General features: G+C 36.0%; 1 protein-coding gene across 2 annotated transcripts; it reads right to left on the bottom strand.

Moving 5' to 3' along the window:
• Positions 1–216: 216 nt before the first annotated feature.
• LAMP5 (lysosomal associated membrane protein family member 5) lies at positions 217–21,930 on the bottom strand. Of its 2 annotated transcripts, XM_044660710.1 has the most exons (6): positions 21,867–21,930; positions 21,206–21,378; positions 20,483–20,614; positions 20,055–20,160; positions 17,760–17,948; positions 217–395 (listed from the first exon to the last, which is right to left on the bottom strand). In XM_044660710.1, the coding sequence occupies exons 1-6, from the start codon at positions 21,928–21,930 to the stop codon at positions 217–219; spliced, it is 843 nt and encodes a 280-aa protein (XP_044516645.1). The 2 variants fall into 2 exon arrangements, with proteins under 2 accessions (XP_044516645.1, XP_044516646.1); XM_044660711.1 differs by lacking the exon at positions 20,483–20,614.
• Between the last annotated feature and the right edge of the window lie 5,622 nt (positions 21,931–27,552).

The raw sequence follows: 27,552 nt of genomic DNA, 5'->3' as shown, positions 1-27,552 counted from the left end.
AGGGCTGATATTCACCCTTAGAATCTGAGAGAAGAATTTTCACCCACTGGGATTAAGCATGAACATGTGCTGAGCTTCCAATTTGTGTTGGCTGGTATGCGGCAGTTCTATTGGTGTGTCCTAGGGGGAATGAAGGAGGAGGGCATTATAGGTGCTTGAGCTCTCACTACCTGATAAAGGTTTGCACTGGCTATAGCCTATCTAGCTACCTCCCCACTAGCCCATGTGTTTGTACTGAGATCTGTCCCTTGGAATCTGCACCTGATTGGCTGTCAGTTTGTGATGGATGTGGTAGATTGTTAGTGTTATCACAATGACCAGCCCCAAGATCAGCCCCAAAATCAGAGGCAAAGTTTCTTCCAGTTGTTCCCTCTCGTCCACAGGGCACTTATGTTCTGAAAAGAAAAAGACAACAGAATATCAGAAGCATACTTCAAATGCCTACACTGAAATATTTGTAAACTCAGGTCAAAAAAGACAAAAGGATCTTAGATGAAGAAGTGGGAAAGATCTTATAGGTCGTTAAGTCCAACTTCTTCATTTTACGGATGAAAAAAACAAATCCTGAGGCATCAGGGGAATGGTGGGGCAGGCAGAGAGTGAGTTGACTAAGATCATGAAGGTCAAGTAGTAAGTGACAAATCAAGATTTGAACCCAAGTCTTCTGACCCCCAAGCCAATATTCTGTCCATTGTTTATACATTGCTTCCTTTGGTGCTAGAGAAGAAATTATAAATTAAATTGGCTATGTATCGTGTTATATCGTCAGAGTCAGAAGCTCTTCATAAAACTAACATATTGTTTTAATTCTCAATGAAAGATTTTAATAAAAGAGACCCTAAAAAACAAACAAACAAATAAATAGAATAGAATACATAAATAAATAGATAGATAGATAAACAAGCAAACAAATAAATAAATAGAATAAAAGAGATCCTAAAATTAATAAGTTAAGAGTGTTAGCCCTCCAAGGATCTTGTGGAACAAAGTCCAGTTATTGTCAGATCATAGGATTTTGAGCTAGAAGAAATCTTAAAGATAATCTGGTCCAAATCATTTCCCCCCGTAACACCAAAACCTCAATATCACCCTCTCTTGTAACAAAGAACGCACTGACACATTGACCATATTTGATAGCATATTACTTGTCATACCTGTTCTTTACCATTTCTCTAACCAATGTTTGGAGATTTTTTTACTATATGCCTTGATGGTGACTTTTTTAGGGTTTATTTCTCTTTTCTAAAAATTGAATCTTTTTTTAAATCACATGTAGAAAAAAATTTGACCATTGTTTTCTGACATTTTGCCATTCAGATTTTCTCTTACCTCTCCCCCACAAGTAAATAATTAATCTGATATAGTTTATATAGTTTTTTTTTTGTTTTTTTTTTTAGACCCTTAACTTCGGTGTATTGTCTCATAGGTGGAAGAGTGGTAATGGTGGGCAATGGGGGTCAAGTGACTTGCCCAGAGTCACACAACTGGGGAGTATCTGAGGCCCGGTTTGAACCTAGGACCTCCTGTCTCTAGGCCTGACTCTCACTCCACTGAGCTACCCAGCTGCCCCCAGTTTATATAGTTTTGCTTTCATGCAACACACATTTCCAAAATTCCCATGTTGTGACTGATGACACATATCACATATACAATTAAAAAATCATGAAAATGAAGTGAAAGATATAATGCTTTTATTTGCGATCAGATTCCAAAGGTTCCTTCTTTAACTGTGAATAGCATTTTTTAAATCATGAATTCCTTGAGGTAATCTTGGAACCTTGTTTTGCTGATACTAGTTTAGTCTTCATAGCTGATCATCATACAATATTTCCATTACTCTATATACAATGTTCAGATTTTGCTCACTTCACTTTTTATCAGTTTATATGTCTTTCCAAGTTTTTTAAAACTTGTCCTGTTCATTTATGGCACAATAGGTTTCCATTACAACCATATACCCCACCTTGCTTAACCATTCCTTAAATGATGGATGATTTCTCAGTTTCTGATTCTTTGCCACCACAAAAAGCTGCTATAAACATTTTTGTACCAGTAGGTTCTTTCCCCGATCTCTGATTTCTCCATCTTATTTTTGCATTTATCCTTCCTTTCTCTTTTTTCAGCCTTTCCCTATTCACAAATGTTTTTGCTTCTGTTTACCTTCCTCCCCGAGATTCCCCTCCCCTTTGTCTGTCTCACTTCCCTTTATTCCCTCTCTACCCTTATTACTTCCTTATTAGGTAAGACAGATTTCCACACCTAATTGAGTGTGAGTGTTATTCCCACTTTGTGCCAATTTTGAGGAGAGTAATATTCAAGAATTGCCCACCACCACTTCATCTTCTTTTATACTACATTGATTCTTTTATGCCTCTTCATGTGAGATAACATACCCCCAACTTTTTTCCTTTCTTTTCCCAGTGTATTATTCTTTTTTATCCCTTGATTTTTTTAAAAAAACCCATTATATTCAACTTACTCTCTAATCTCTGTCTCTATATGTTCCTATTCATTGCCCTAATAGTGATAAAGTTCTAAAGTATCTTCACCACCTTAAGCATCCTAAATACTTTAGGCACCCTGAAGTACTTTAAGTATCAGATACCTTAAGCAACTTAAAATCACCTTACTAGTAATGTAATTAGCTTAACAATTTTTCCCTTGATTACCTTAAATTATCTTAAGTATATTAAATTTCTTTTGTATTATAAGTATCTAAAGTACTCTAATTATTACTTCCCCTTACAAGGGATGTAACCAGTTTAACCCCAATTTTCTCCTTGAATGCCTCAAGTATATTAAGTACTTTAGATATCTCTTGTACTGTGCAAATTTTAAATAACCTAGTTACCACCTTTCCATGCAGGGATGTGATTAATTTAACTCTAGTGATTCCCTTGAGTTTTTTTTCTGTTTACCTTTCAATGATTCTTTTGAATCTCAAATTTGATCATTGAATTATTTAGCTCTGACCATGACCATTTCATCAGGAATGCCTGGAATTATGTCATTAAATGTCCATTTCTTCCCCTGAAGTATTATGCTTATTTTCTCTGGGTAGGTGATTTTTAATTGTAGGCCTGGATCCTTTGCATTATGAAATATCATATTCCATGGCTTGTGATCCTTTAATATAGAAATTGTTAGATCTTGTGTAATCCTGATTATAGTTCCACAATACTTGAATTTTTTTCTGAGTGCTTGGAATATTTTCTCCTTGACTTGGGATTTCTGGAATTTAGCTATAATAGTTCTGGGATTTCTTAATTTGGGATTTCTTTAATGAGACTATCAGTGAATTCTTACAATTTCTATTTTCTCCCTTTGTTCGAGAACATCTGAGCAGTTTTCCCTGATAATTTCTTTCAAAATGATGTCCAGGTTCTTTTTTTTTTGCTTATGGCTTTCAAGCAATCCAATGATTCTAAGATTATCTCTCCTGGATCTATTTTCCAGATCAATTTTTTTCCAAAGAGAGAGAGAGGTATTTCAAATTTTCTTCTGTTTTTTTTTTTCATTCTTTTAAATTTGTTTTATTGTTTCCTGCTCTCTCATAAAGTTGTTAGCTTCCATTTGTCCAATTCTAATTTTTTTAACTTTTACCTTCCATCTTAGAATCAATACTATATATTGATTCCAAAGCATTTCCCCTTGAGGCTTTATACATTTTCATTTTATTATTGCTGTCCTCTTCCAAGCTTATATTTTGGTCATCTCTCTTGTTGCTCTATTTCTCTTGCATTGGGCTTTTTCTCTGTCTTTGGGGGTTATTTTTTCTCTTTATTTTGTCTATATGCTGAAACTTAGCTCCATTCCTGGGGTGGAAGGAATACTCTCTCATGCTTGTGCTGTGCCCAGCTGGGGTTGGCTCAGCTGTCTCAGTCTCAGCTTGAGCACTTTGCAGAAGCAGCCTGGTTGACCTATTATGTGAGGGTTTTCAGTTCAGCTAGTTCAAGTTGAGTTCCCTCCAGTCCCACTGAAGCTGGACTTTTGTGGCTGAGTTTTTCACAGTGCACCTGGCCTCTGTTCAGGCAGGATTATGCAAGGCCACCTTCCTCCCCTGCTGCTTGTTTTATATCATGTTGGTTTCCTCTCTTAACCTTCTGAGACTGGACTGAACTGGCTCTTCTCTTTTTCCTGCTTCTTGCACTATATTAGATCTAAGTTCCACTGAGAGCTGTTCAGTGCCACCTCCCTATACCCCAGTGAAATGAGTCCTCCTTGCTGTCTCTCAAAAATTCTGGGCTGGTGCATTGCTTTGCCTCTTCTTCTGTTGGTTCTGCCACTCCAGTATTCATTTTTGTTCTTCTGTGGTCATTTAGAGGTTAACAGGTTTTGAGTATTTCTTACTTCATCATCTTGGGCCTGATCTGCTGCTGCCACTGCTTGTGGTGCTACTCTGCTATTGTTGATAGTGACTTTTAAAAAAAGTGGATTGTTTCACTAATAAGAAACCAAGTTACTGGATATATCTACCTGAAACCAAGAGTACAATATTCTGTCAACCATCATAATGTTTCCATATCCAGAGAGGATCATAGCCTTAGAGTTGCAAATGACTTTAGAGGCCATAAGGTTCAACCGCATCATTTTACAGAAGAGGAAATGAAATGATTTACCCAATGTCACACAGGTTACAAGTGGCAAGGCTGGGATTTAGCTCTAGGTCTTCTAGCTCTAAATCTAGTTTTCTTTTTAATACTTTAATACTTTCTTTTCAATACTATAATAATTGACTCCTTGCTTGGCAACATGGTTGCAAAACACTTGGGTGACTACCTAATTTTTTTATAGCATTTCAGCATCATAAAGATTAATCACTGTCATTTATATACTTGGTTCAGTTTAGATTGTTCTAAAATTAAAGTGATTCTACTTGTCCTGAGCTTTCTTTCATTTTCTCAATAGTTTTGAGTTCTCAATTAATATTTTCATTCACAGAATGGTAGATAGAGGGGAACTCAGGAAAAACTCATTTATCAAATAATTTATTCAGGGTAACTAGATTAGGGTTTCAATGGCCTCCAAACATTCCTTCTTTTAAGCTGCCTTTGAGAATTCCAATTGATCCATTAATCTTATCACTATAACTGGCAACTAATGGACCATAATTATTGCATGGAAATAACTAGTGGCCTGTTTTAAGGAAAAGTTAAATTTAAGACCCAAACTTCTGAGCAGTTATTAGGAAGCAGTGAAGTTTGAGAACTCCCCACAGAGTATCAATTTTTCAAATCAACTCAACAATTAATTATGAGTATTCACTGTGGATCTGGATCCCTGCCCTGAAAATTTCTGTCCTGAGGGGAAGAACTAAGGAGACAATCCAAGTTCAAAGACTTAAAAGGTCTTGGATTTGGCTCTAGGCTTTTTGCTGGAACACATACCACTGTCAGGAGAAACTGATTAGTCAATTGAAGCCAATAGAGTTGGGATCTGAACTTTAAAATATCTCTCCTTTTTCCATCAGTAGATGAGATTTAAATCTACATTGTCTCCCAACTCCAAATTCTTCCACAGAGTGGAGAAAGTATGCTGAATTTTGAATCAAGTCCTAAGCACTTGGATTTTAATCTCAACTCTGTCTTTGGCTACTCCTGGGTCCTAGAGGAAGTCCTCGAACATCTCTAGGTCTCCACTGACTAATCAATAAAACAAAAGGATAGAAAATATTAATTGTATAATCTTCAATAGTAGCAAAAAAGGAGAAGTAAAGTACAAGTTGGTATCTACTGATCAGGGAATGACTAAACAAATTGTGGCATTTGAATATAATGGAATATTATGCCAGAAGAATGATGAGTATGAAGAATGCAGAGAATCATATGAAGACTTATGCAGATAAACTGATATAGGACAAACTAAGCATTAACAAAAACAATAGACACAATAATTGCATTAAACAGAAAAAAACAAGAAACCAGAAAGCTGAGAAAATGTACCTCCTTTATTGCCAAAAATAATTGAATCAAGTATATAATCACTTATTAATTCCCTTAAATTCAAAATATTTATTAATATTTTCCAGGAACTGTGCTAAGTACTGGGGATACAAAAAGAGTACTTAATATGTGCCAGACACTGTACTAAGTGGCAGGAATACAAAAAAGAGCAAATATGTCAGGCACCCTGCTTAGTATTGGAAATAAAAGAGCACCTATTATGTGCCAAGCACTATATTAAGTGCTGACTAGGGTTATCAAATATGAATATGCTGCTTAGATGTTGTAGGCGTGCTATTTGTTTTTCCTGAATTGCTTTTTCTCCTTTTCTTTTTTAATCTTTGCAAAAAGATAACCTCCCCATATAGAGTGGTTGGGAGAGACTGAATCAAAAATGAATGGGATGTAAAATTTAAAAAGCATCAATAAAACAAATCAAAATCAAAAAAGAAGAAAGTTTGATTGGATAACCTTTCAGACCTTCTCTAATATTAAGAGCATGAGCCTATGATCTTTTAATCAAGCTAGATGGTCTCAGCTAGCTGAGATTGATCTGAGAAACTGGAAAACCCAAATTACAAGTTTATAGAAAGGCTATCATCATTGATCTAATAACAGCTGAGCTGGACCCCTCCTTGTTCTTGTTAGCTCAAGTTTCAGAAAATTTGAAGGATTAATTCTTTTATCACAGTTTGGTGGCCACCATAAGAAAAAATAGAATTGTTCAAGTCCACAAGCATTTACTGAATACTTACTATGTGCTATTTTTCCATCAGCAGCTTAACTTGTCTTCAAGATTCTCCATCATTAAGTACCTGTTATCTGCGACTGTTCTTGGCTTCAAGACTCCACATCATGCCCCACCCAGGATAATCACCTGAAATCTCATCACCATTTTGCTTTAGATTCTCAACACCTCAAATCCTTTATCCTCCTTTTCCCCTCTGACTGAAGTGCTGGAGAATAAAGCACTAAAATCCTCCCAAAGTTTCCCTTTGTAGAGAGTAGGAACAAGAAGTTTTCAGGTAACTCTTTTACCATCAACTACTCTGATCAGTAAGGAAAATCATTCCTTATACTTCCTGGTATACCCCATCTCTTCCAGCTTTTCATCTTCCTTTTGTGTGTTGTCATCTCCCATTAGGTCATAATGTAAGCTCCTTGAAGGTAAGCTTGTCTTTTTCTAATTTGTATCCTGTAGCACAGTGCCTAGATCATAGTAGGCACTCAATATTTATTGAATTGAATAAAAAAATTCCCAGTTATACTCTAACTTTGATTCTCAGATCCTCAATTCTTCCTCTGATCCCTGATATTCTGATTATTACTCTAGGCTGACCATGACATTGTTTCATTCTGAACTGTAGAACATAGGACCTGAGATAGTAAATATATTTAGTTCTCACTCTGAGATCACTGAACATGAAAAATCTTCCTGGAAAGAGAAAGTTAACATTAAAAACAAACTGTAGAGAGTAATTCTAGCAATAAGAGATTTAGAGCTGGAAGGAACCTTAGATCATACAATCCAACCCCTTTGTTTTACAGATAGGGAAACTAAGACCAAAAAGGGTGGAGTGACTTGCCCAAATTAATCAAATATGGTACCAACTATAAGTTCTACATAAATTAGAAAATAGAAAGGCATCAATATGGGGTAATAATAATGATGATGATGATGTTGATAGAGCTAATGTATATATAGTGTGTTAAGGTTTGCAAAGCATTTTAAAAATATTAACTCATTTTTGTCCTGGTAGATAGATACTAGGGAAGTCAGGGAAGATCTTCCTGCAGGAGGTGAGACTTAAGCTGGTCACTGACAAATTTGGAGGTTTGTCTACCTTAAACAATTTGGATGCATCACATTTCCTAGTACCTTGGTCACGTTTTTGTTTTTTCCTTAGAAAGGTTAGAATTGAATTGTACCTTTGTATTTTTTGCAGTAATTTTTGCCTTATACCTCTAAACTTAATTGAGAAAATAAGCATTTGTTTGTTTGTTTTTTTATAGAAACTTAAAGGAAATTTTTTAAGAAAACAAAACCCTTAACTGTTCTAGAACAGTAGAGTAGATTGGTACTATCCTAATAAGATAGAATATAGGACTATTAAATGATCTCAGAGAAGTGATGCTATTGTTGAAGTAGGAACCTAGAAGAAATACCTTTCTCTATCCTACTGTGTTTTTCAAGTCTGTAAAACTTCAGACATTGGTACAAAAATCTGATGCTCTAAGTAGAAAATGGTATATAATAAGATGACATTTAATTTACTTTCTATCTTTTCAAAAAACATGCCAAATGATTCAAAAGGTGTAAAATGTATTTCAGTAATATGCTATTATAGGCAAATGCTGGTCTAGCATCTCTTTTTAAAATCTCCTTTTCATTTCTTCTCAGTCATCTGTGGATATAGAGAGTGTGAGGGAGTTAATGGAAAGAAATTGGCAACAGTGAGGGTGAGGCATTAAAAGATAGATGCTGGATTCAAGTCATTTGTGAATCATAGTTGTTTTTGTTGGCTACCGAATCATTTCATGAATATAATGCTTTAGAAGAATCCTGGTGGGTCAAGGGACACAGTGACAGGCCCAGCTAAATTACCTCTCTTGCAATTTATTACAGAAGGGTTGAATTGCAGCTCCTGAGGACCTTTTTATATATAAGGAAAGAGTATATAGAATTTTTTGTAACTGCTGGTACCAATCTCTCATTGCGAATGTAAATTGACATCACTTACTAGAAAACTTATGCATAGATCAACATATTTGTTGTTGTTTCAGTTTTGTCTCAAGTTTTCATGACATGTTTAGTTGGGGTTTCCTTGGTAAAGACATTAGAGTAGTTTTACATTTCCTTCTCCAGGTCATTTTACAGATGAGGAAACTGAGGCAACGAGGTTTAAGTGACTTGCCCAGGGTAACACAGCTAATAAGTGTCTAAGGCCAGATTTTAAATCAGATCTTCTTGATTCCAAGACCAATGCTCCACCATACCTGCATCAATTGATAGCTTTGACCACTTTCCCTTAATTTTAGGATCCTTGAGTGACTGATACATTTTTCTCCTTAATGGAAACCTGTTCTCTAGAATCTAGGCTAATATTCATAGATAGAATCCCAAGGGAAAGCTAGCTGTAAGCCCTTGATCAAAAAAAGTCCCTTGCCCTCTCACTGATGTCACCCTCTCTCTCTCTCTCTATCTATATATATATATATATATAGATAGATAGATAGATAGATAGATAGATAGATAGATAGATAGAGATAGATAGAGATAGAGATAGAGATAGAGATAGAGATAGAGATAGAGATAGAGATATAAAATCACTCTCAACCAAAAGAACAAAACAGTCACTGTTCTTTTTCCTCACTGTGTCAATGTTGTTGCTGTTGTTGTTATTGATTATTGAGTTGTTTTAGTTCCATCTGATCTTTATAACCCAATTTGATGTTTTCTTGGCAAAGACACTGGAGTCATTTTCCATTTCCTTCTCCAGCTCATTTTACAGGAACTGAGGCAAACAGGGTTAAGTAACTCGCCCAAGATCACTAAGTGTCTGAGGCCAGATTTGAACTTATGAAAATGAATCTTCCTAGCTCCAGGTCTGGCAGTCTGTGCCACTCAACTGTACAGAGTTTGTCAATAGACACACCCTTCTCTCTGGAATCAGACCCATATTTGTTGGCCTGATAGAAACTCAGAGAAGACTGTTATTTTCTAAGATATAGCAGAGATCCATGACTTATCAAATAGATGTCTGCTCACTTCTGGTGATCCACTGATACAATTTCCAATGATTATGAAATCTTGGGCTAGAATTTGGAAAGCATGAGGGCACAGATTATGTTTTCCAGACTGTAGCCCACTGAAGGCAAAAGATGAAGAAAATATAGATTAATCTGGGAAGTGCACAGGTGATGTAGAAGGTGGTATCTGAGAATAAGATTTGTACTGCTGGCTTATGACTTAAAATATATTGATAACAAATTCCTAGTGAGATATGGAGTACCTTAAACAAAAGTTGATATGAATCTATTTGCAGAATGGGTTTCAAATCTCATTGAAAAAAATCTTTAAATTAAAAATAAAGGAGGGGCAGCTGGGTTCCTCAGTGGATTGAGAGCCAGGCCTAGAGACGGGAGNTCTAGGCTAATATTCATAGATAGAATCCCAAGGGAAAGCTAGCTGTAAGCCCTTGATCAAAAAAAGTCCCTTGCCCTCTCACTGATGTCACCCTCTCTCTCTCTCTCTATCTATATATATATATATATATATATATAGATAGATAGATAGATAGATAGATAGATAGATAGATAGATAGAGATAGATAGAGATAGAGATAGAGATAGAGATAGAGATAGAGATATAAAATCACTCTCAACCAAAAGAACAAAACAGTCACTGTTCTTTTTCCTCACTGTGTCAATGTTGTTGCTGTTGTTGTTATTGATTATTGAGTTGTTTTAGTTTCATCTGATCTTTATAACCCAATTTGATGTTTTCTTGGCAAAGACACTGGAGTCATTTTCCATTTCCTTCTCCAGCTCATTTTACAGGAACTGAGGCAAACAGGGTTAAGTAACTTGCCCAAGATCACTAAGTGTCTGAGGCCAGATTTGAACTTATGAAAATGAATCTTCCTAGCTCCAGGTCTGGCAGTCTGTGCCACTCAACTGTACAGAGTTTGTCAATAGACACACCCTTCTCTCTGGAATCAGACCCATATTTGTTGGCTTGATAGAAACTCAGAGAAGACTGTTATTTTCTAAGATATAGCAGAGATCCATGACTTATCAAATAGATGTCTGCTCACTTCTGGTGATCCACTGATACAATTTCCAATGATTATGAAATCTTGGGCTAGAATTTGGAAAGCATGAGGGCACAGATTATGTTTTCCAGACTGTAGCCCACTGAAGGCAAAAGATGAAGAAAATAAAGATTAATCTGGGAAGTGCACAGGTGATGTAGAATGTGGTATCTGAGAATAAGATTTGTACTGCTGGCTTATGACTTAAAATATATTGATAACAAATTCCTAGTGAGATATGGAGTACCTTAAACAAAAGTTGATATGAATCTATTTGCAGAATGGGTTTCAAATCTCATTGAAAAAATCTTTAAATTAAAAATAAAGGAGGGGCAGCTGGGTACCTCAGTGGATTGAGAGCCAGGCCTAGAGACGAGAGGTCCTAGGTTCAAATCCGGCCTCAGACACTTCCCAGCTGTGTGACCCTGGGCAAGTCACTTGACCCCCATTGCCTACCCTTACCACTCTTCCACCTATAAGTCAATACATAGAAGTTAAGGGTTTAAAATTAAAAAATAAAAATAAAAAAAATAAAGGAGGAGGGAGAAGAATGCTTATATACATCCTCCAATTTTCATATCACAGAGGATGGTTACCAATAAGAAAGAGAATAATAGCTATGATACTCAGAAATTCACTTGAGGCAAAATCCAAGAAAGGAGCTAGTAGCTAAAAGCATCAGATGTCTATTCAATTTAGGCAACAAAGAACTGGAGTTCTTAATGCAAGGAGGCAAAATTTAGGTCAAATTTAGAGATTTGTTGGGGTGAAATAATGACTGAACTATGGTTCTAGATAATTATTTATTGTTGCTGTTGTTCAGTTTTGTCTGACTTTTCAAGACCCTGTGGAACATAGTACACCAGTACTGGCCTTGGGATTTTCTTGGCATACTGGATTGATTTGCCATTTCCTTCTTCAGTGGACATTATGACTTAAAATATATTGATAACAAGCGACTTGCCCAGGGTCACACAGGTAGCAAATGTCCAAGTGTAGATTTGAACTCAGATCTTCCTGACTCCAAGTCAAGTACTATATTCATTGAGTAACCAGCTACTTTTAGAATTATTCTAAAAGAAATTGGACTTGTAAAAGTGAGGAGAAGGTTAACATAGCATGGCATATTAAGAAGGTATACTCATGAGGAAATCCAAAGGAGAGAAGCAAGAAGGAGAGTGAAGAGTGTTTGAATGAAGGTCAGTAGAAAGGAAAACCAGAAATGACTTTTATTATTGGAATAGACCACTTGGACAGAAAAAAAGAAAACATGAGGAATTCATGAAGCAAATCCTAAGTCTGATGCAGAGGTATGGCATGGAAACCATGGGGAACTTCAATTATCCAGATATCTGCTGGAGCTCTATTCCTGCAATAATCAGAGCAGTTAATAATCTCATGACTTGCTTTTGTGCTAATTTCCTCCTTCAAACGACAGAGAAATTGCCAAGAGAGAATTCTATTCTTTATCTGTCTCACTAAAAAAACCAGCTACTGAGGTAGAGTTTGTTGTAACCCTGAAAAGAAATGATCACTTCTTCCTAGAGTTTGTGATCAAGAAGAAAAAAATCCTGGAATATTCCAATATATAATCCAGACTGGGAGAGTTCAGAGGAAATTATCCCTTAGACCAAAATCATACAATAGAAGGAATTTCAGGAGGGATGGGAAATGCTCCCATGTGAAATTCTGAACATACAAAGGGATATTGTTCCAATGAGAAAAGAAAGCATCCTATTTGGATGCATGGGAAGCTCTTCCACCAGCATAGATCTTTTTAGAAAATGTTCAGAAGACTATAAGGCTGGGCAACTGAGGGAGAATATAAAAACAATGTCAGGTGATCTAAAGTTCAGAATGAATTGAGGTTGGTACAAATAGGTAAAAGCAACAAAATGGTAGTGGAATGGCAGAAAAGGAGAATGGAATCTTTGCTTGGTGTGTATGAGATTAACTGACAATAATAACAAAAAAGACTGATCCTCAACTTTTGCTTCTATTTGCTAAAGAAAATGGCATTTATACTAGAAATGGCAAAAGCAAAATGACTAATATGGAATTGATGCAAATCCAAAGAAACAGTAAGGAAAGAGATATAGTAAGACAGTACTTAATTGACTTTGATAAATCTAAGTCAACTAGCTCAGATGAACTACATAATAAGATGCAAACAAACCCTGACAGTTGTATTTGCTCAGCCAATAATATTTCAGAGATTAAAGGTTTGTGGATGGAGACGGGGAAGAGACGAACCATAAGTCTGAAGAAGGATAAATGTTATAATTTTCAAAAAATAAATATAGCAAAATTTACAAACTACCTGCCAGTGTTTTTAACTTTAATTTCTGTGAAAATTTTACAATTTTCAATAAATAAATAAATGGTTGACAAAAGTTGAGAAAGGGATGTCATGATTACAGAAAGTGAACATTGTTTCAAGTGCAGATCAGGCTGAATTAACTTCATTTCCTTTTCTGACCAAATTACTGAACTGATAGATTTCAGCAAAGTTTTTGATAAAGTATACCATGCTAATCTTTTGGAGAATATGGAGAAATATAGACAAGACAATAATATAATCAAATGGATCCAGAACTAATTGGATGGCTGAACTCTGAGTGGTTGTTAATGGTTCAATGTCAGCCTGGGAGGGGTTCTGTAGTGGTGTAGCCCAGGGACCTCTTATTGTTCCTCTGCTACTCAGAATTTTGATCAAAGACTTGGATAAAAACATAAGATGGCATGCTCATCAAATTAGCAGATGACACAAGGCAAAAAAATATAACTATCCCTCTGGATGATAGGATCCCAAAAGGTTTTGACAAGCTAAGGAACTGGAATGACTCTAAGGAGATAAAATTCTATATGGAAAAATTGTGTGGAAGTCATAATCAGATTGCAGGTAGAGGAAAAAAACCAGGGACTATAATGGACTGTGAATTCAACATGCAGTGGTAGTCAAAAAGGCTAATGTGATCTTTGGTTATTTAAACAAGGCATAACTTCTAGAATGGAAGTAATGGTCCCCCTGTATTCTGCCCCCTCATCAACCATCACCTGGATTACTTTGTTTAGTTCTAGGAACCATAGTTTAAGAAAGACTTTGATGAGTTGGAGTATCCAGAATAGGGTCACCGGGATTGTAAAAGACCTTTTACTCTTTTTACTGTGTTATATGAGTATCAGTTGAAGGAACTGAGTATCTTTGGCCTGGGGAAAATAAGCTTTCTAAGGGGGGATGGATCCGGGAAGACGGTGGGGATAATAGTTCTTTTCAAGTATTTTCAAGTTGCAAAAGCAAAAATGAGAGGTCTAAGTTAAAGGTTCAAATTGATTCACGTCAGGAAAAGAACTATCCAAAAATATAATGGGTTGCCTTCATAGGCAGTAGATTTCTCCTCCTTGGAAGGTATTCAGGCAGAGGCGGGAAGACCACTTTTGGAGTATGTAATAATAGTGATTCCTTTGAAATATGGGTTGAACTAAATGATTGCTGTGTTTCCTTCCAATTCTCAAATATTGGGATTCTATGAGTCTTATTTAAAGTGGTCAAGTACTCGAGGTCACACAGCTATTCAAACCTAGATTCTCTTACTACTCCAGAAACAAAGCTCTTTTGCATACACCATGTTATTTTCCCTAAATTTTGGATTGACTCAAAATTTGAGATGTAGAATTAGCAAAAAATAACCAAGTTTTTGCACTCTTAAAATCACTGAAATACTTGATACCTACCCTCTCTCTATCAGTTTAACTTTGGTTTCATATGACAATAAATTTTGAATAGGAAGAATAAGCATTGACCTTTTGGCTTTATCTGGCCATTCACTTTCCTTTCAGAAAAGCAGCTTTGAGTTTTATACTCATTTATTTATTTGTTTTGGCTGGGTGAATGACTGCTTCTGCAGGTAAATACTATTCAAAACTATAAAGCATGATTTGCTATAAAACACCATTGCTGGTGTTTCTCCCTGGCACAGCAGACTGTATGGAGATTTTGAAGGGCTCTGGCATGAATGGAGGGAGAAGTTGATGATATAAAACAGAAATACCTTCCAAGGTAGGGGAGTTGGAGGACAATGCATCCCAAAGGTTAATGTTAGCTGTGGGTCCTATATGTATCCAAGAGATTTCTGAAGCCAATCTCCTTGATCTCCAGGACTTCAAGTTTATTGTATTTATCTGTTCTACATATGGAACCTTTGGCATTCTGATGAATTAGAAGAACTTAAAAGATACAGTAGTTGACAATTACAATATAACCTGTTATTTATACCAGTCTGAGTCATTCTGTATTCTACCGAGACACAATGACATCTATTAAAAGCCTACAATTACCACATGAGTTTTATAAAGGAGATCCACTGCAATTTTTTAAAAAAAATTTAAAAGCAATATGTGTGGGTGGTTGTAATAGTAATAATGGCAATAATAATACTTTCTTATTCATTTCCAAAGTTCTTTCCCATACATTGTCATTTGAGCCTCATGACAATCCTCTAATGTAGGGCAGGTATTATTTTCATTCTAGAGATGAAGAAACTGAGGATGTGACTTGTTCAAGTTTATATAGCCTTCATCTCTTACTATATGTTTCTTTCCTACTCAAAATTATTCTGTCAGTTAAAGTATCAAGTAGTCTTCTCCAGGAGATATTTACCCTATTTCATCACAGCTGGAAAAATTATAGATCACTCATCATATAATGAGGTTATACATTAATTGTAAAGGAGTAAATCTCAAAAGAGATTTTTAAAATCTCACTCATATCTATACATACATTATGTTGTATCTATACATATAAAGTTACATACAACTTTATATGTAATGTCATTGGATGCATTTTAGGCAGTTTTCACATCTAGTCAAATCTGGTACTTTAAGATGATTTTGCTGAATAGTGATGATTCTGAATTGGGGTTACTATTAATAGTTTAGCTAAAGTATATACTAATACATTTTACTGATCATTTCTACATGTAGGATCATAAATTTAGAGCTGGAAGGGCCATTTGAGATTATCTGGCTTAATTACTTCATTTTTCAGTTGGAGAAACTGATGCTCAGAGAGTTTAAATGACTTTAAATGACTTGCCTATGATTATTACCCAAAAGCCAGGATTTGAATATCGGTCCAGATTCTAAAACCAGTACTTTCTCAAATCACAAATTAATTAAATTGAATCATCTAGAATCCAAGAGTCTTCATTCAGATCTAATGAATTTCTGATTTTTGAAGACCATGAATCTATAAGGTAAGCAAGTTGCATTGGAAAATTCTTATGGTGCTACCATATGATTATTAAACCAGAGGCATCATACACACACACACACACACACACACACACACACACACACACACACGTTAGTGTCAATAGAATGACAGTTGATAAATTCTGCAAGAGGAAAAAATGGAATAAGAAATTCTTATTTTTTCTGTTGGATTTCTTTTCCAGTTCTGCTAAATAAAATGAAATAATCTCTCAAAACAGACTGTGGGCATATCCTGGAGTAATAGGATGAAATAGCAGGACAAATGATTCAGAGTGGGTAAAATGAATCTCTGTAGTTACCTGCTTCCTCAATCGATGTATATTAATTTAAGAAAACCAGAGTACCACTTAGAAGATGACTTTCTAATTATTATGCTAAACATATTAATTATTTCAACTGAGTCTAATGTGCTAAGGTTTAATGTAAGCTAGATGTTTTATAAATTTTCAGATGCTAAAAATATATCAATTTATCCAGGCATCATTTATATGGTGGTCCCCTCTAGCAGACAATAGCTCCAAATCTGGAAGTAGGCAGTAATGGTTTTTCAGTAGATATCACAGAAAACATTGGACTGTAAATTAGGAGATCTGGATCTTGGTTCTTCCACTAATTAACTATGTGGCCATAATTCATTTATCTTCTTTGAGTATCCTCAATTTCCTCACCTGGAAAGTGATGGGTTAGATTAAATAATCTCTAAGGTGCCTTGTGGCATTACCACACTGTAATACTATGTAATTCTGTAATAGAATATTACTTAATGATAAATGTAGATTCGTGTAATCGAATGATTATTGTAGATGGAATCAAAAGACCTGGGTTGGAATCTCAAGCTTTGCTACATATTACTTACGTGACCATGGCCAAGTGTCTAGACTTCTAGTTTCCTCATCTACAAAATGAAGGGAATGTGCTAACTAGCCTCTTTGGTCATTTCCAGCTCTAAGTATAATGAATCTCGGTATTAAAAGTTAATTTGACATTCCATCATCTCAGAAGTCTCTAAAATAAACTCTGCCTATATAGTTCATTGTGTCTACTATGTATAATAAAGATACTGGAATTCTACAAATTCTTGAGATTATAATTTATTGACTTATCAATGCATCTAGACCTCATTCAGTGATCTTCATAATTTGCTTTGACCAACTACTATCTCTCATCTATTAGCATTTGCTGGTGGCCTCTTTTAACCTATATGTGGACAACATACAACAAACAGTCCATTGGTGAGGTCAAACTTTTCTGCCTTTTCCACTTTCTAAAGAATTGCTAATAATCTCTCTAATGTAGCTTTTGAAGGTTACTTACTTGCACACCATAAGGAAGTGCTGAAGGAAGGCTTTGGTTGAATCTACTTTGGATGAATGTTTCCTGCCTATTTCTCTATCAAGGTTTTTTTAAAACCCTACCAATTAAAGTCAGTAAAATTGAGTCAGTACAAATTCTAATTTGTTGATTTTCTCTTTAAAAGATAAAAGAGTGACACTGTGAAAACCATATTATTCCAGCACAACTGGAAATATAACTGGAGCTTTGAGCTATCCTTCAAGAGAAAGTCACAACATGGATTGCAAAATGTCAGAAAACTATTATTAGATTATTAAAATGACATGTAAAAAAATTAACTTTAAAAAATAGAAAGTCACCATTTTGAAAGAGACCTGAGAATATAGCACTCACTTTCTATTGATTATTCAGAAACCAGTTTCCCCACCTCCCTTACCTTCACTGAAAACAAAGTCAGAGATGATGTCAAAGGGCTGGATGTGGACTGATGAGAGGAGCATAGCAACTGTTTTCTGATGATCACTGGAGGTGAGAGAGATGGTCTGTTGAGCTTGGCATTCATAGGATTTCCCAGCTGGGGTGACTAAGGCAGATAGGCGATGAGAATTGGCTGTGTGCTTCCCAGCTACAGAGGGGGCACAGACAACAATAAAATTAATCCTTTGGAAATAATAACTAGAATTTATATAGTACTTTAAGAAATATCATTTTATGTTTGCAACAACCCTGACAGGTAAGGCTTGTTATTATTATAACCATTTTACAGGTAAAGAAAATGAGGCATACAGAAGGTAAGTAACTCATCACCCAGGTAGTATTTGAGATTGGCTTTGAACTTGTCTTCCCAATTCTGATCTATTTCTCACACTATCTGTTTCTCTACCTTACTCACTCCAATAGGGCTTCCATTTCTAATTGCTAATATATCAGTGGGGAAATAATTAGATACGCCTGAAGAGTTTGTAATTTGAACTCTGTATTTATATTTAATTTTAACTTGAATTTGTCCATAGGACCAACTAATAAAAAAATAAAATTAGCACCCTTTCTTGGAGGTGAGGGTTCTGATTTCTCTAGCTTTTGAATATAGTTATTTGTGCTTTGTTTGGGGATCAAAATATTGAAATTCAAATTTCTCTCTAGTGATAAAAATGATTCCAAAAGCATAATACAAACAAAACCTTTTGTTCAAGCCTTCCCTGAAATATTTCTCCTGAAAAAATGCATAGTCTGAATTGCTCTGGGTACATGTAATAATAATAGCTTATATTTATAAATCATTTAAAAACATTTAGACACATCCTCTCATGTGATCTTCACGTCAACCTTGTGAGTAATATTGTTCAAACATTGTCAATCCCCTTTTTTTGCTGGAAGAAATTGAAATTCAGAGAGATTGTGACCTCAAGATTATATAGCTAGTAAGTGGACAAACCTGGGCCTAGAATGGCTTACAAGTCTGATTTTTTTCCCTCTTTTTATAATAATGGTAAAGAGATCCTTTAACATTTTTTTTTCAACAAAAGGAAAATGACTTTTTTAGTTAGAGGATATAAAATTGATCATTGAAAATTCCTCTGTGTAGAACCAGTGTCTCAGAAATGTATACATCCCACCTATACCGAGAACTAAGGGATAAAACTGGGGGGAAAAGAAACTTTCGATATTTGAAAATGTTCACAGAGCATAACAAAAACACTTCCCTGACTATGTTAAAAGATATAGAACTGGCAGCTGGAAATTCTGGGACATTTTCATGGAGATCTTCTGAGATGAGAGCTTTTTCATGTATAGACAGTATAAACTGGTGGATAGATGGATAGGGATGAGTACAAAAGGACTAATTTAGCAAAGAGTGGCACTGAATAGTGCATTTTACAATGCATTTTGATAATTAATGCCCAAGGGCCAATACGATGCTGAAAGGAAAGGTTCCCAGATAAATGAGAACAGGGAAATTGGAGAATTTGCATGGCTTTCTGAGAATGAGGGGAAATTGCGACACTATCACACTGGGGTTTCAAGGGAGAAAAATGAGAGAGAGAGAGAGAGAGAGAGAGAGAGAGAGAGAGAGAGAGAGAGAGAGAGAGACAGAGAGAGACAGAGACAGAGAGAGACAGAGACAGAGACAGAGACAGAGACAGAGTTCCCTATCCCCAACCTCCTGATCCCCTAATTCAGGATGGATTTGAATAGATGCAAAAGGAGAGAGAAACAGTCTTCCTGATTGATGGAAACTGTCTAAATCAGAGGCTAGCTTAGGCTGGTGAAAAAGGGAAACTGTCCTCAGGCCTTTCTCTGCAGTGCTGAGGGAGTCTAGAGACTGAGGTGGACCCTGGGCCAAGGAGACCAGATGGATACTGGATGATTTGTCTCTGCCCTGCAGTGGGAACATCTGGTGATCACAAGCCTCCTGGGAATGGGGGCAGCCTACTCAGGCATCCCAGAGAGTGCAGGAGACAGCTTGGTTCCTGTTGTCTTCTGCCTCACTGGGCTGGAGATAGGGGTCATAGAAGGAACAACATGGTATGGGCTCTGCTCAACAAGCAAAAGGGACTGTAACCAGAAAGATTTCCCCCCAGGCTGATTCTAAGTGGTTTGGGGAATTGAATTTGATGGCTATGGTGAGAGACCTGGGTCTTGCACTCTCCCTCCCACTTGGGGAAGCAGAAGACTTTTCTCCATTCCCCACCACTCACCCCAAGTTTCACACTCCCTCATCCTTACTTACGATTGACTGCGTCTTTAAAGTAGGTTTTCTCAGAGGAATCATAAACGAATTGAACTTTGCTCAGCCTCCAAGAAGCTTCTAGGCCCTTAGATGTGTTGTGGCCTTCCTGAAAGGATAAAAGAACAGTCAGAAGAAAGGTACCTTAGAGCAAGAAGTGGCCATTTAGCCCAATAGATGGAGCTTTTCTGGGGGAATCCAACAACGGAGCCAGAGGTTTTTTCTGACCTTAGCTTTCTTTTCATGTTTGCACCATTTGCTACCTCCCAATTATACACATTGAATATTATAGAGCATGAATGCATTGATATGCATCTACATTTTTCATTGTCCAATCTGTATTCTTGAAAGGGGTCAACTGAACCATCCTGGGGGAATTGAATCTCTCTAGAAAAAGCTCTCCCTCTGGTGCCTCCCACCCCTGGAGTTACCTTCACGAAGAGCATTTTGAGGGCATAAGCTTTGTCGACCCAGAAGACTTGCAACTCGGATTCGTTGTGTCCACAGCGGCCCTTCATTTCAGCCCCCCGGGAGAGTGGAATATCAGCTTGTTCCGTGATCAGCTGGAAGCAAAAGCACACGGAACCCTGGCTCAGAAGCTGACTGGGATTTAGCCCCACTTCCAGCAACTGGGCCCAGGAGAAGCACATTCAGGGGAATGGAAAGGGGTTCGGCACCACAGCCTTGTGGCCTTCATAGGACCTGGGAATGAATTCAAAGGCGCAGCCTGGCAGAACCCCATAAGGTGAAGGTGGCGGTAGAAAGGGGGTGGGGAAGTGAAGGAGAAGGAAATGGAAACGAATCCAGACAAAACTCTCCGAAAGACACTTTGGGTGCTATTTTCGCCGCTTAGTTTTTAAACCCTTTCCAATCCCAGGGCCATGCGGAATGGGCAGTGGTTGGGTACTTAAAGGGAGCAAGGTGCAATGAAGCGGGTAGAGCAAGGGGAAGGTGCTAGAGGATCAGTTTGCATTTCCAAAGTGAACACCATGCAGCATTCAAGAGGATCAGCTAAGGTCTTCATGGGGCCTGTAAGGTGAGGGCCCTTTGCCTGCATTCATTCCACGCTTGAGTCAGCACCCTGTATTAAAGGGACTTCAGATCCCTCTGAGAGCTAAGACTTGAAAGCAAGCTGGGTTGAAACGGTTCCTTACATCCACATAATTGCTGGCCCATACATCATAAGGTACAATAAATTTTGCTGCAAATTCTGCCATTAGACACGTTGTCCCATTTTCCCGCACCACAAATATATCTTTTTCAGGGTTAGTGGAAAGACCTGAGAGATTTTCAACTTCTTGTTCTGCCATGATCTGAGCAATTGTATCTGTGAAACAAAAATATAATATTGGTTCTGTGCTTAAGAATCCAACGCTTCTGAGTCACAGTTAGGCACAATGTTCTGAGTCACAATGTTCTCCTGGTATATTAGGTTACAGTCAACCTCAAAAAGTTGCCGATTTTGCAATTCAATGGACGTGCAATTCAGCAATGAACAGCACAACGCTATGAAAAGACAGAGATCGATTTAATTTTAACATGTTTTTTAAAACCTTTATAAGCCTGGGGCAGGGAAATCTCTGATTTCTAAACCATGTCTGTTTAAAAAGCTCCAACTCATGCACGTCTTACAGTCCTCTCTCTGAGTTCTTTCTGCAAATACAATAAGCCATGTGAATCCCTGGTAGAGATGAAAAGCATATACAAAATAGAAGGAGTACGTTTGAATTGAAAGATAGTGGTGGACCAGAATGTGCCAGTCCTATTCTATTTAAGAAGTTCAACCCGACCACTAGACGCCAAAATCTTACTCACGGAAAAGCAAGAACAGGACTTGAAGACGCAAGATTCCCGGAGCAGTTCTCCTCCTGTGGTCCATGCTTCTTCTGATGGCTGGATCCAGATGTTCTACTGCCCGATGCGGAAATCCCAGAAAGACTTCTCCAGAGGGGGAGGGAAAAGAAAGAGAGAGGGGGGGACGTAAGGAGAGAGGGTAAGGATAGCGAGAGAGAGAGAGAGAGAGAGAGAGAGAGAGAGAGAGAGAGAGAGAGAGAGAGAGAGAGATCAGTACCAAGTACTTGTTCTGTGGTGCAGCACAGACGCAAGCTAAAGAGGAACTGAACTCCACTCACTGCAGAGGGGGCGGCAAGCATGGGTGAGAGCTGTCCACGGTAGCCAGTGCTGAAAGGAATCCCGTCGTAGTACTAGTTCTGCTCTTGTTTTTCTGGAGGTGGATCTAGGTTGACTTGCATTGTAGGCAAACGTACATTTTCAGTGCTAAGTTTATATCTATGCTCTTTCCACCCTTCTATCATATGTATTGCAATTGCATGTGAAAAGATCAATCTATCTCGAAAAACTTAATAGCACACTCAATCTCCTCCAGTGTCTGTAGGAAATCCACCAATTTTTATATAGTTTAAATATATTAATGATTTCCTATTTGGAAGCCTTGAAATGTCCCTTGCTTTCGAAGGGAAACTGTAGTCCTGAATTATCCTGGGGTGGGAGTGGGAGGAAGGAGAAAGAAGAGAGAAGAAAATGCTATGGCAACTATTTTCAGGATTTAGTAGATAGCTTCTTCAGTGCTTGTGCTCTGTATAAGTTGATAGGTTCAATGTTACATTGATGCTTCCTTTAAATGAAGCTGCCAGGCTCTTCAATACTTCAGTTAAAGGAGTTTACCCCCTCCCCAATTATATGAGCATGAAAAAAAGTTATAAGTGCTGGGGGTGCCCTTATGCCACCTTAACTATGACTAGCTGCTATTTGTATATTATGTTGAAATGTATCATTCTGTCAAGAAGGATGCAAGACTAACAAGGAACAGGATTATTTGGGTTAGCCAGCTCGATTTTTAGGATATGTCTTTTGAAAAGTGACCTAAGCAACATATGTGAAAATATCAAGTTTGTCAAGTTGAAGTCAAAGGTGAATGAGGAAAACAATGCAATTCCTAAGCAGAAGTCAATGCTGCAAACTTTATGAAAGCATATATACATTTTCCTGTGCTGAGGCAGGAGCTCTCCATCATGGACAAATATCTTTCAGGAATATAAAATATATCCTTAACTAAAGGAGTATTATAAATGTTTTAGTTGACAAAGGTTATTTACATTCAAGATAAAATAAATTTCCCTTTGGATTTCTATTTCTACAATTCTAAATAAAAATTTAATAGGACTTGTTTTCTATTAAAAATCTTCAAGAACTATTAGTTTTGGCAATATCATTCAGAATCATACAATTAGTTAACCTATAAATTTACTATTAGAACAAGTAGAGAAAATTGATTGTTTTACAGAGATAACCTTCATTTTATTATATAATGCAGCAATAGTTACTATAGACTAATATTTTTAAAAGAGAAAACCATTCCAGAAAATTACCAGGTGAAGCAAGGCATTTCCAATGAGCAAAAAATACAGAATTCTGAAATGTGTTCATTACTGTTTTAATCATAATATATCATTAATATGCTTATGCTGTATAGATTCCACAGAGTTTTCTATTTTCAAATAGGTTTTTAACTAATTCAAATTTGGTAACAGCTCCTAAAATAACAGTATCTTATTCAAATACATAGACATATATTTCTTTATTATTTAACATTTTTTCTAAACATCTTAAAGTTCTTTAGACATAAATTTATCATGTTCATTTATGACTTGAAAGAGGTAAAAAATACAGAAGTATAAAATACTGGGCTTCCATCTTTCCATCTAGTTCTTTCCATCAAATAACTTGTTTGTTGTGTTATTAGAGAAAAAATATATATAGTATTACCTTCAAGATCAAATATAGAATCCTCTGTTTGGCATTCAAAGCTCTACACATTGGCCAATTATACCTTTCCAGTCTTCTTGCACTTTACTCTCCTCCACTTACTCTGTCACTTATAATGGCCTACTAACTGTTCCTTGCACTCAAGTCTTCCTTTATGCTGACTCTCCCTCATGCCTAAAATGCCCAACCTCCTCATCTCTGCCTCTTCATTTCCCTGATTTCCTTAAGACTCAGCTCAAATCCCATTCCCTGGATGAGGTTTTTTTCTGGTCTTGTCCCCATGCAGCAGTTGTGTCTTCACCTCTGAGATATCTTCTCTTTGTATATGTATGTATATGCTTGTATTTATCTATTTATCTTTCTATATTTGGTACATAATTAGGTATTTACTCGTCTCCTCCATTAGATGGAGGAGTCACGGACTATTTTTAGTATATCTTTATAACCTCAGTCCTTAACACATTGCCTGACACATAGTAAACACTTCATAAATGTTTATTGATTGGCTGATTATAATTAGGAATATATTAGAATGTAACATATGAAAGCATATGATAGTGTAGCATCAATCATTTGAATGATATATACATATATATAAATCATATATATATATATATAGAGAGAGAGAGATGAGGGAACATAAAGTTAGAAAGTAATCAGATGAAGGTTAGAATTAGTGTTTATTCATTAGAGGAGATGGTATTAAATAGAAATTGGGGGGAAGTGATGGAAATGGAGTAATATTCATGATTTGAAAGGACCTCCCAGATACAAGGAACAACACAAAATAGAGCAAAGGATTGAACAGAGTAAACAAGTTATAGGAATCTACCCTCCCTTTAATGCCTGAGACATGCTAATTTAATATGCAATGAATGATGATTAAATCCAATATGTAAGTACTTTATTGGATTTTCAATTCCTACATGGCTCATTTTTTTTAAAAATTGTGTTTGTATGTGGAAGTCGCAAATAAAAATAAATTATTTAAAATTTTAGATGAATATCTTAGGTATACACATAACACTTCTGAATGAATGGCTAAATTTCATAAGTTCATATTATACCTGAATTTTGGACTTCTGATTACTAGAAAGTTATGCCTTAAGTATGGTATTGTGCTTTTTGGAAGATTCTTGTGATACAATATTCCAATTATTTTAGATGAATTAAGATAACATCTGTTGCAGAGAGAGTCAAGAAATATATTAAATTGAAAATAGGAGAAAATATAACAGAAAAATTATAATCTCAAGTATTTTTAAAAACAGCGTGTTTGACCTCAGATATGATATGCTCACTTTGAATTTCATTTTATTTAAACAATTCTTCTCACTTTAAGGTTCATACTTTTAAAAGTTTCTAGCTGATGTGCTATTTTCCTCACTAATTTTGGTAAGACTGGGCAATAACAGTTCTTTCCTATTATGTCATAAAGCAGATTTTTAATCATCTTGCTGGTTATAATAAGGCTATTTTTAAATGTACTTTAAAAACTATCTGAGGCTCTGTCTTGACATCTAATGAAAGCTTAAACATTCTGTCATTTATCTGGATGTTTTGTTTGCATATTGTTAAATGTTTTAAAATATCATGATAATTGAAAATAACTCTTAGTTTTCATTCATGTATACAATGTAGCTCCATCTCACATGTCCTTGGTATCATTCTCTACAGCATTCTTTTGAATTTGTTTCTCTAGTATCTATTTTAATGAAAGAAGTGCTATATCTTGAATGGTCCTAATAAGAGAAAGGAGCAAGCCATTAAAATTATATGTTGGATTGCTCTAATTGGGAAAGAATATGCTTGTGATAAATACTCAAGAGATTTCATCTCATGAATTTATTTAGCACAAGTGTTTTCATATACTGTATATAGATTGAATAGGATGCAAGTGATAATTATATTGTGGCAAATATCATTGTATAAACTGGAAGTTTAGAAGCAGGAATATCATTCTTGATAGACAGTGAGCACCAAATGATGTATTGTTAAATATGTGAGTGAAATATTACCACCTCTTACTAGTTTCATAAGGTTTATATGAATCAAATAGTCACCAAATATGTCTCGGGGTTATAAAGAATATAAAACAATTCTCAAGTAATAGGGAATGATCTGCTATGCTTTTTTAGAGATCAAGGAAATTTTGAAGTTTCAAAAAATATCCTATAATATAGATCTTACCAATATCCTTGATTAGTTTTTTTAATCTTCAAAGAATTCTTCTCTCAAAAATAATTAATGACAGTATTAGAGAAAACAACCTGCAAGTTAGTTATGTTATTAGCTACTTGTAATTACTTTGCAACTTTAAAACTTTGTGAGAGATAAAAGGGTTAATCATATGCTGTTATAAGATATTACAAATTTCTCTTCACTGCTTTCTTCTTCATAAGTAAACTTCAGAGCTCAGATTCTGAAAATGATTTTTTTACTATAGTTAACTGTCCAACTGTGGTTGCTGCCCAAGCTGAAATTTAAAAAACAAAGTAAACACTAATATGCTAATTTTAATAAACACTAATTAATTAATAAACACTAATATTAATAAACCTAAAACACTAATAATCTATGCATTCACTTTCATAAGCTTAGCGAAAAGTGATTTCCTTTTAAAACTCTTTGTCTATAGAGAAGTTTCTGAAGGGGATGAGAATAATATGGATGGCCCTTGTATGAAAAGGTTTTCATTACTGCCTTCTCTCATTGAAATTTGGCAATATGACAAAAGTTCTTTATTTAAAATCTCTTACATGGGAATAGTGGTCACGAATTATCTTGTCAACTCTGGTATTTTTTAAGAAAGCTTTAGTATTATACTGTTGTCAACTTTCTAAGGTTGAAAGATAGGCAACTAAGGAGTAGCAAGGTAGCACAATGAATAGAGTACCCGCTGGAGTTGGGAAACCTGGGTTCAAATCTGCCTCAGACATTTCATAGCTGTATGACGCTCGGCAAGTCACATACCCCCAATTGCTAGCCCTTGCTGCTTTTCTGTCTTAGAACTGATATGAAGCTAAAGGTAAGGATTACAAAAAAAAAAAAAGATTACTAAATATGTTTCAAAGCATACCTATGAGAACTAGATTAGTAATGTTTGAAAAGGAAAAATAGGAAAAAGAAAAGGAAATACCCAACTTAATTGACCCCAACATATTCCCTTTTTGAACAATATTAATCTAATTCTTTTGGAATAATTCCCATAGATATTCTAGTAATGAAAGGAAATCTATTGTTATGGTAAGTGGACAGTAAATGAAAGATTTAGTGAACCTTAGATGTAGTCTTCTGTCATTAGTCACTGTAGCAGTAACATCTTTGGCGCATCACAACCTTTACAGATACCAGTTTTGTTACTTGGAAAATGAAGACCTTAGGATTAAGGTGATTTTCTTTTTAAAGTCTATGCTGGGAATCAGCTGGGTGCCTCAGTGGATTGAGATCCAGGTCCAGAGATGGGAGGTCCTGGGTTCAAATCTGACCTCAGACACTTCCTAGCTGTGTGAGCCTGGGCAAGTCAATTAACCCCCATTGCCGAGCCTTACCACTCTTCTGCCTTGGAACCAATATCCAGTATTGATTACAAAATGGAAGGTAAGGATTTTTTTTAAAATGTCTGTGTCCATTGAGAAGTTTCTCAAGAGGTTGAGAATAATAAATATGGATGCCCCTTGTATGAAAAGGTTTTTGTTAATGCCTTCTCTCCTTG

This window comes from Gracilinanus agilis, chromosome 2 (assembly GCF_016433145.1).
Source record: "Gracilinanus agilis isolate LMUSP501 chromosome 2, AgileGrace, whole genome shotgun sequence".
Classification (NCBI taxonomy): Eukaryota; Metazoa; Chordata; class Mammalia; order Didelphimorphia; family Didelphidae; genus Gracilinanus; species Gracilinanus agilis.
Note: the sequence above shows the minus strand (reverse complement) of the source record. Positions and strands in the feature narration are given on the sequence as shown.

What these genes read in the sequence shown, in the direction of transcription:
- LAMP5 (XM_044660710.1), bottom strand. Translation starts at nt 21,930, where the DNA reads ATGGACCACAGGAGGAGAACTGCTCCGGGAATCTTGCGTCTTCAAGTC. An exon ending in TCAAAATGCTCTTCGTGAAG is followed by an intron (nt 20,161 to 20,482) that starts GTAACTCCAGGG and finishes TTATCCTTTCAG; the next exon opens with GAAGGCCACAACACATCTAA. An exon ending in CTTTAAAGACGCAGTCAATC is followed by an intron (nt 17,949 to 20,054) that starts GTAAGTAAGGAT and finishes CCCCCTCTGTAG; the next exon opens with CTGGGAAGCACACAGCCAAT.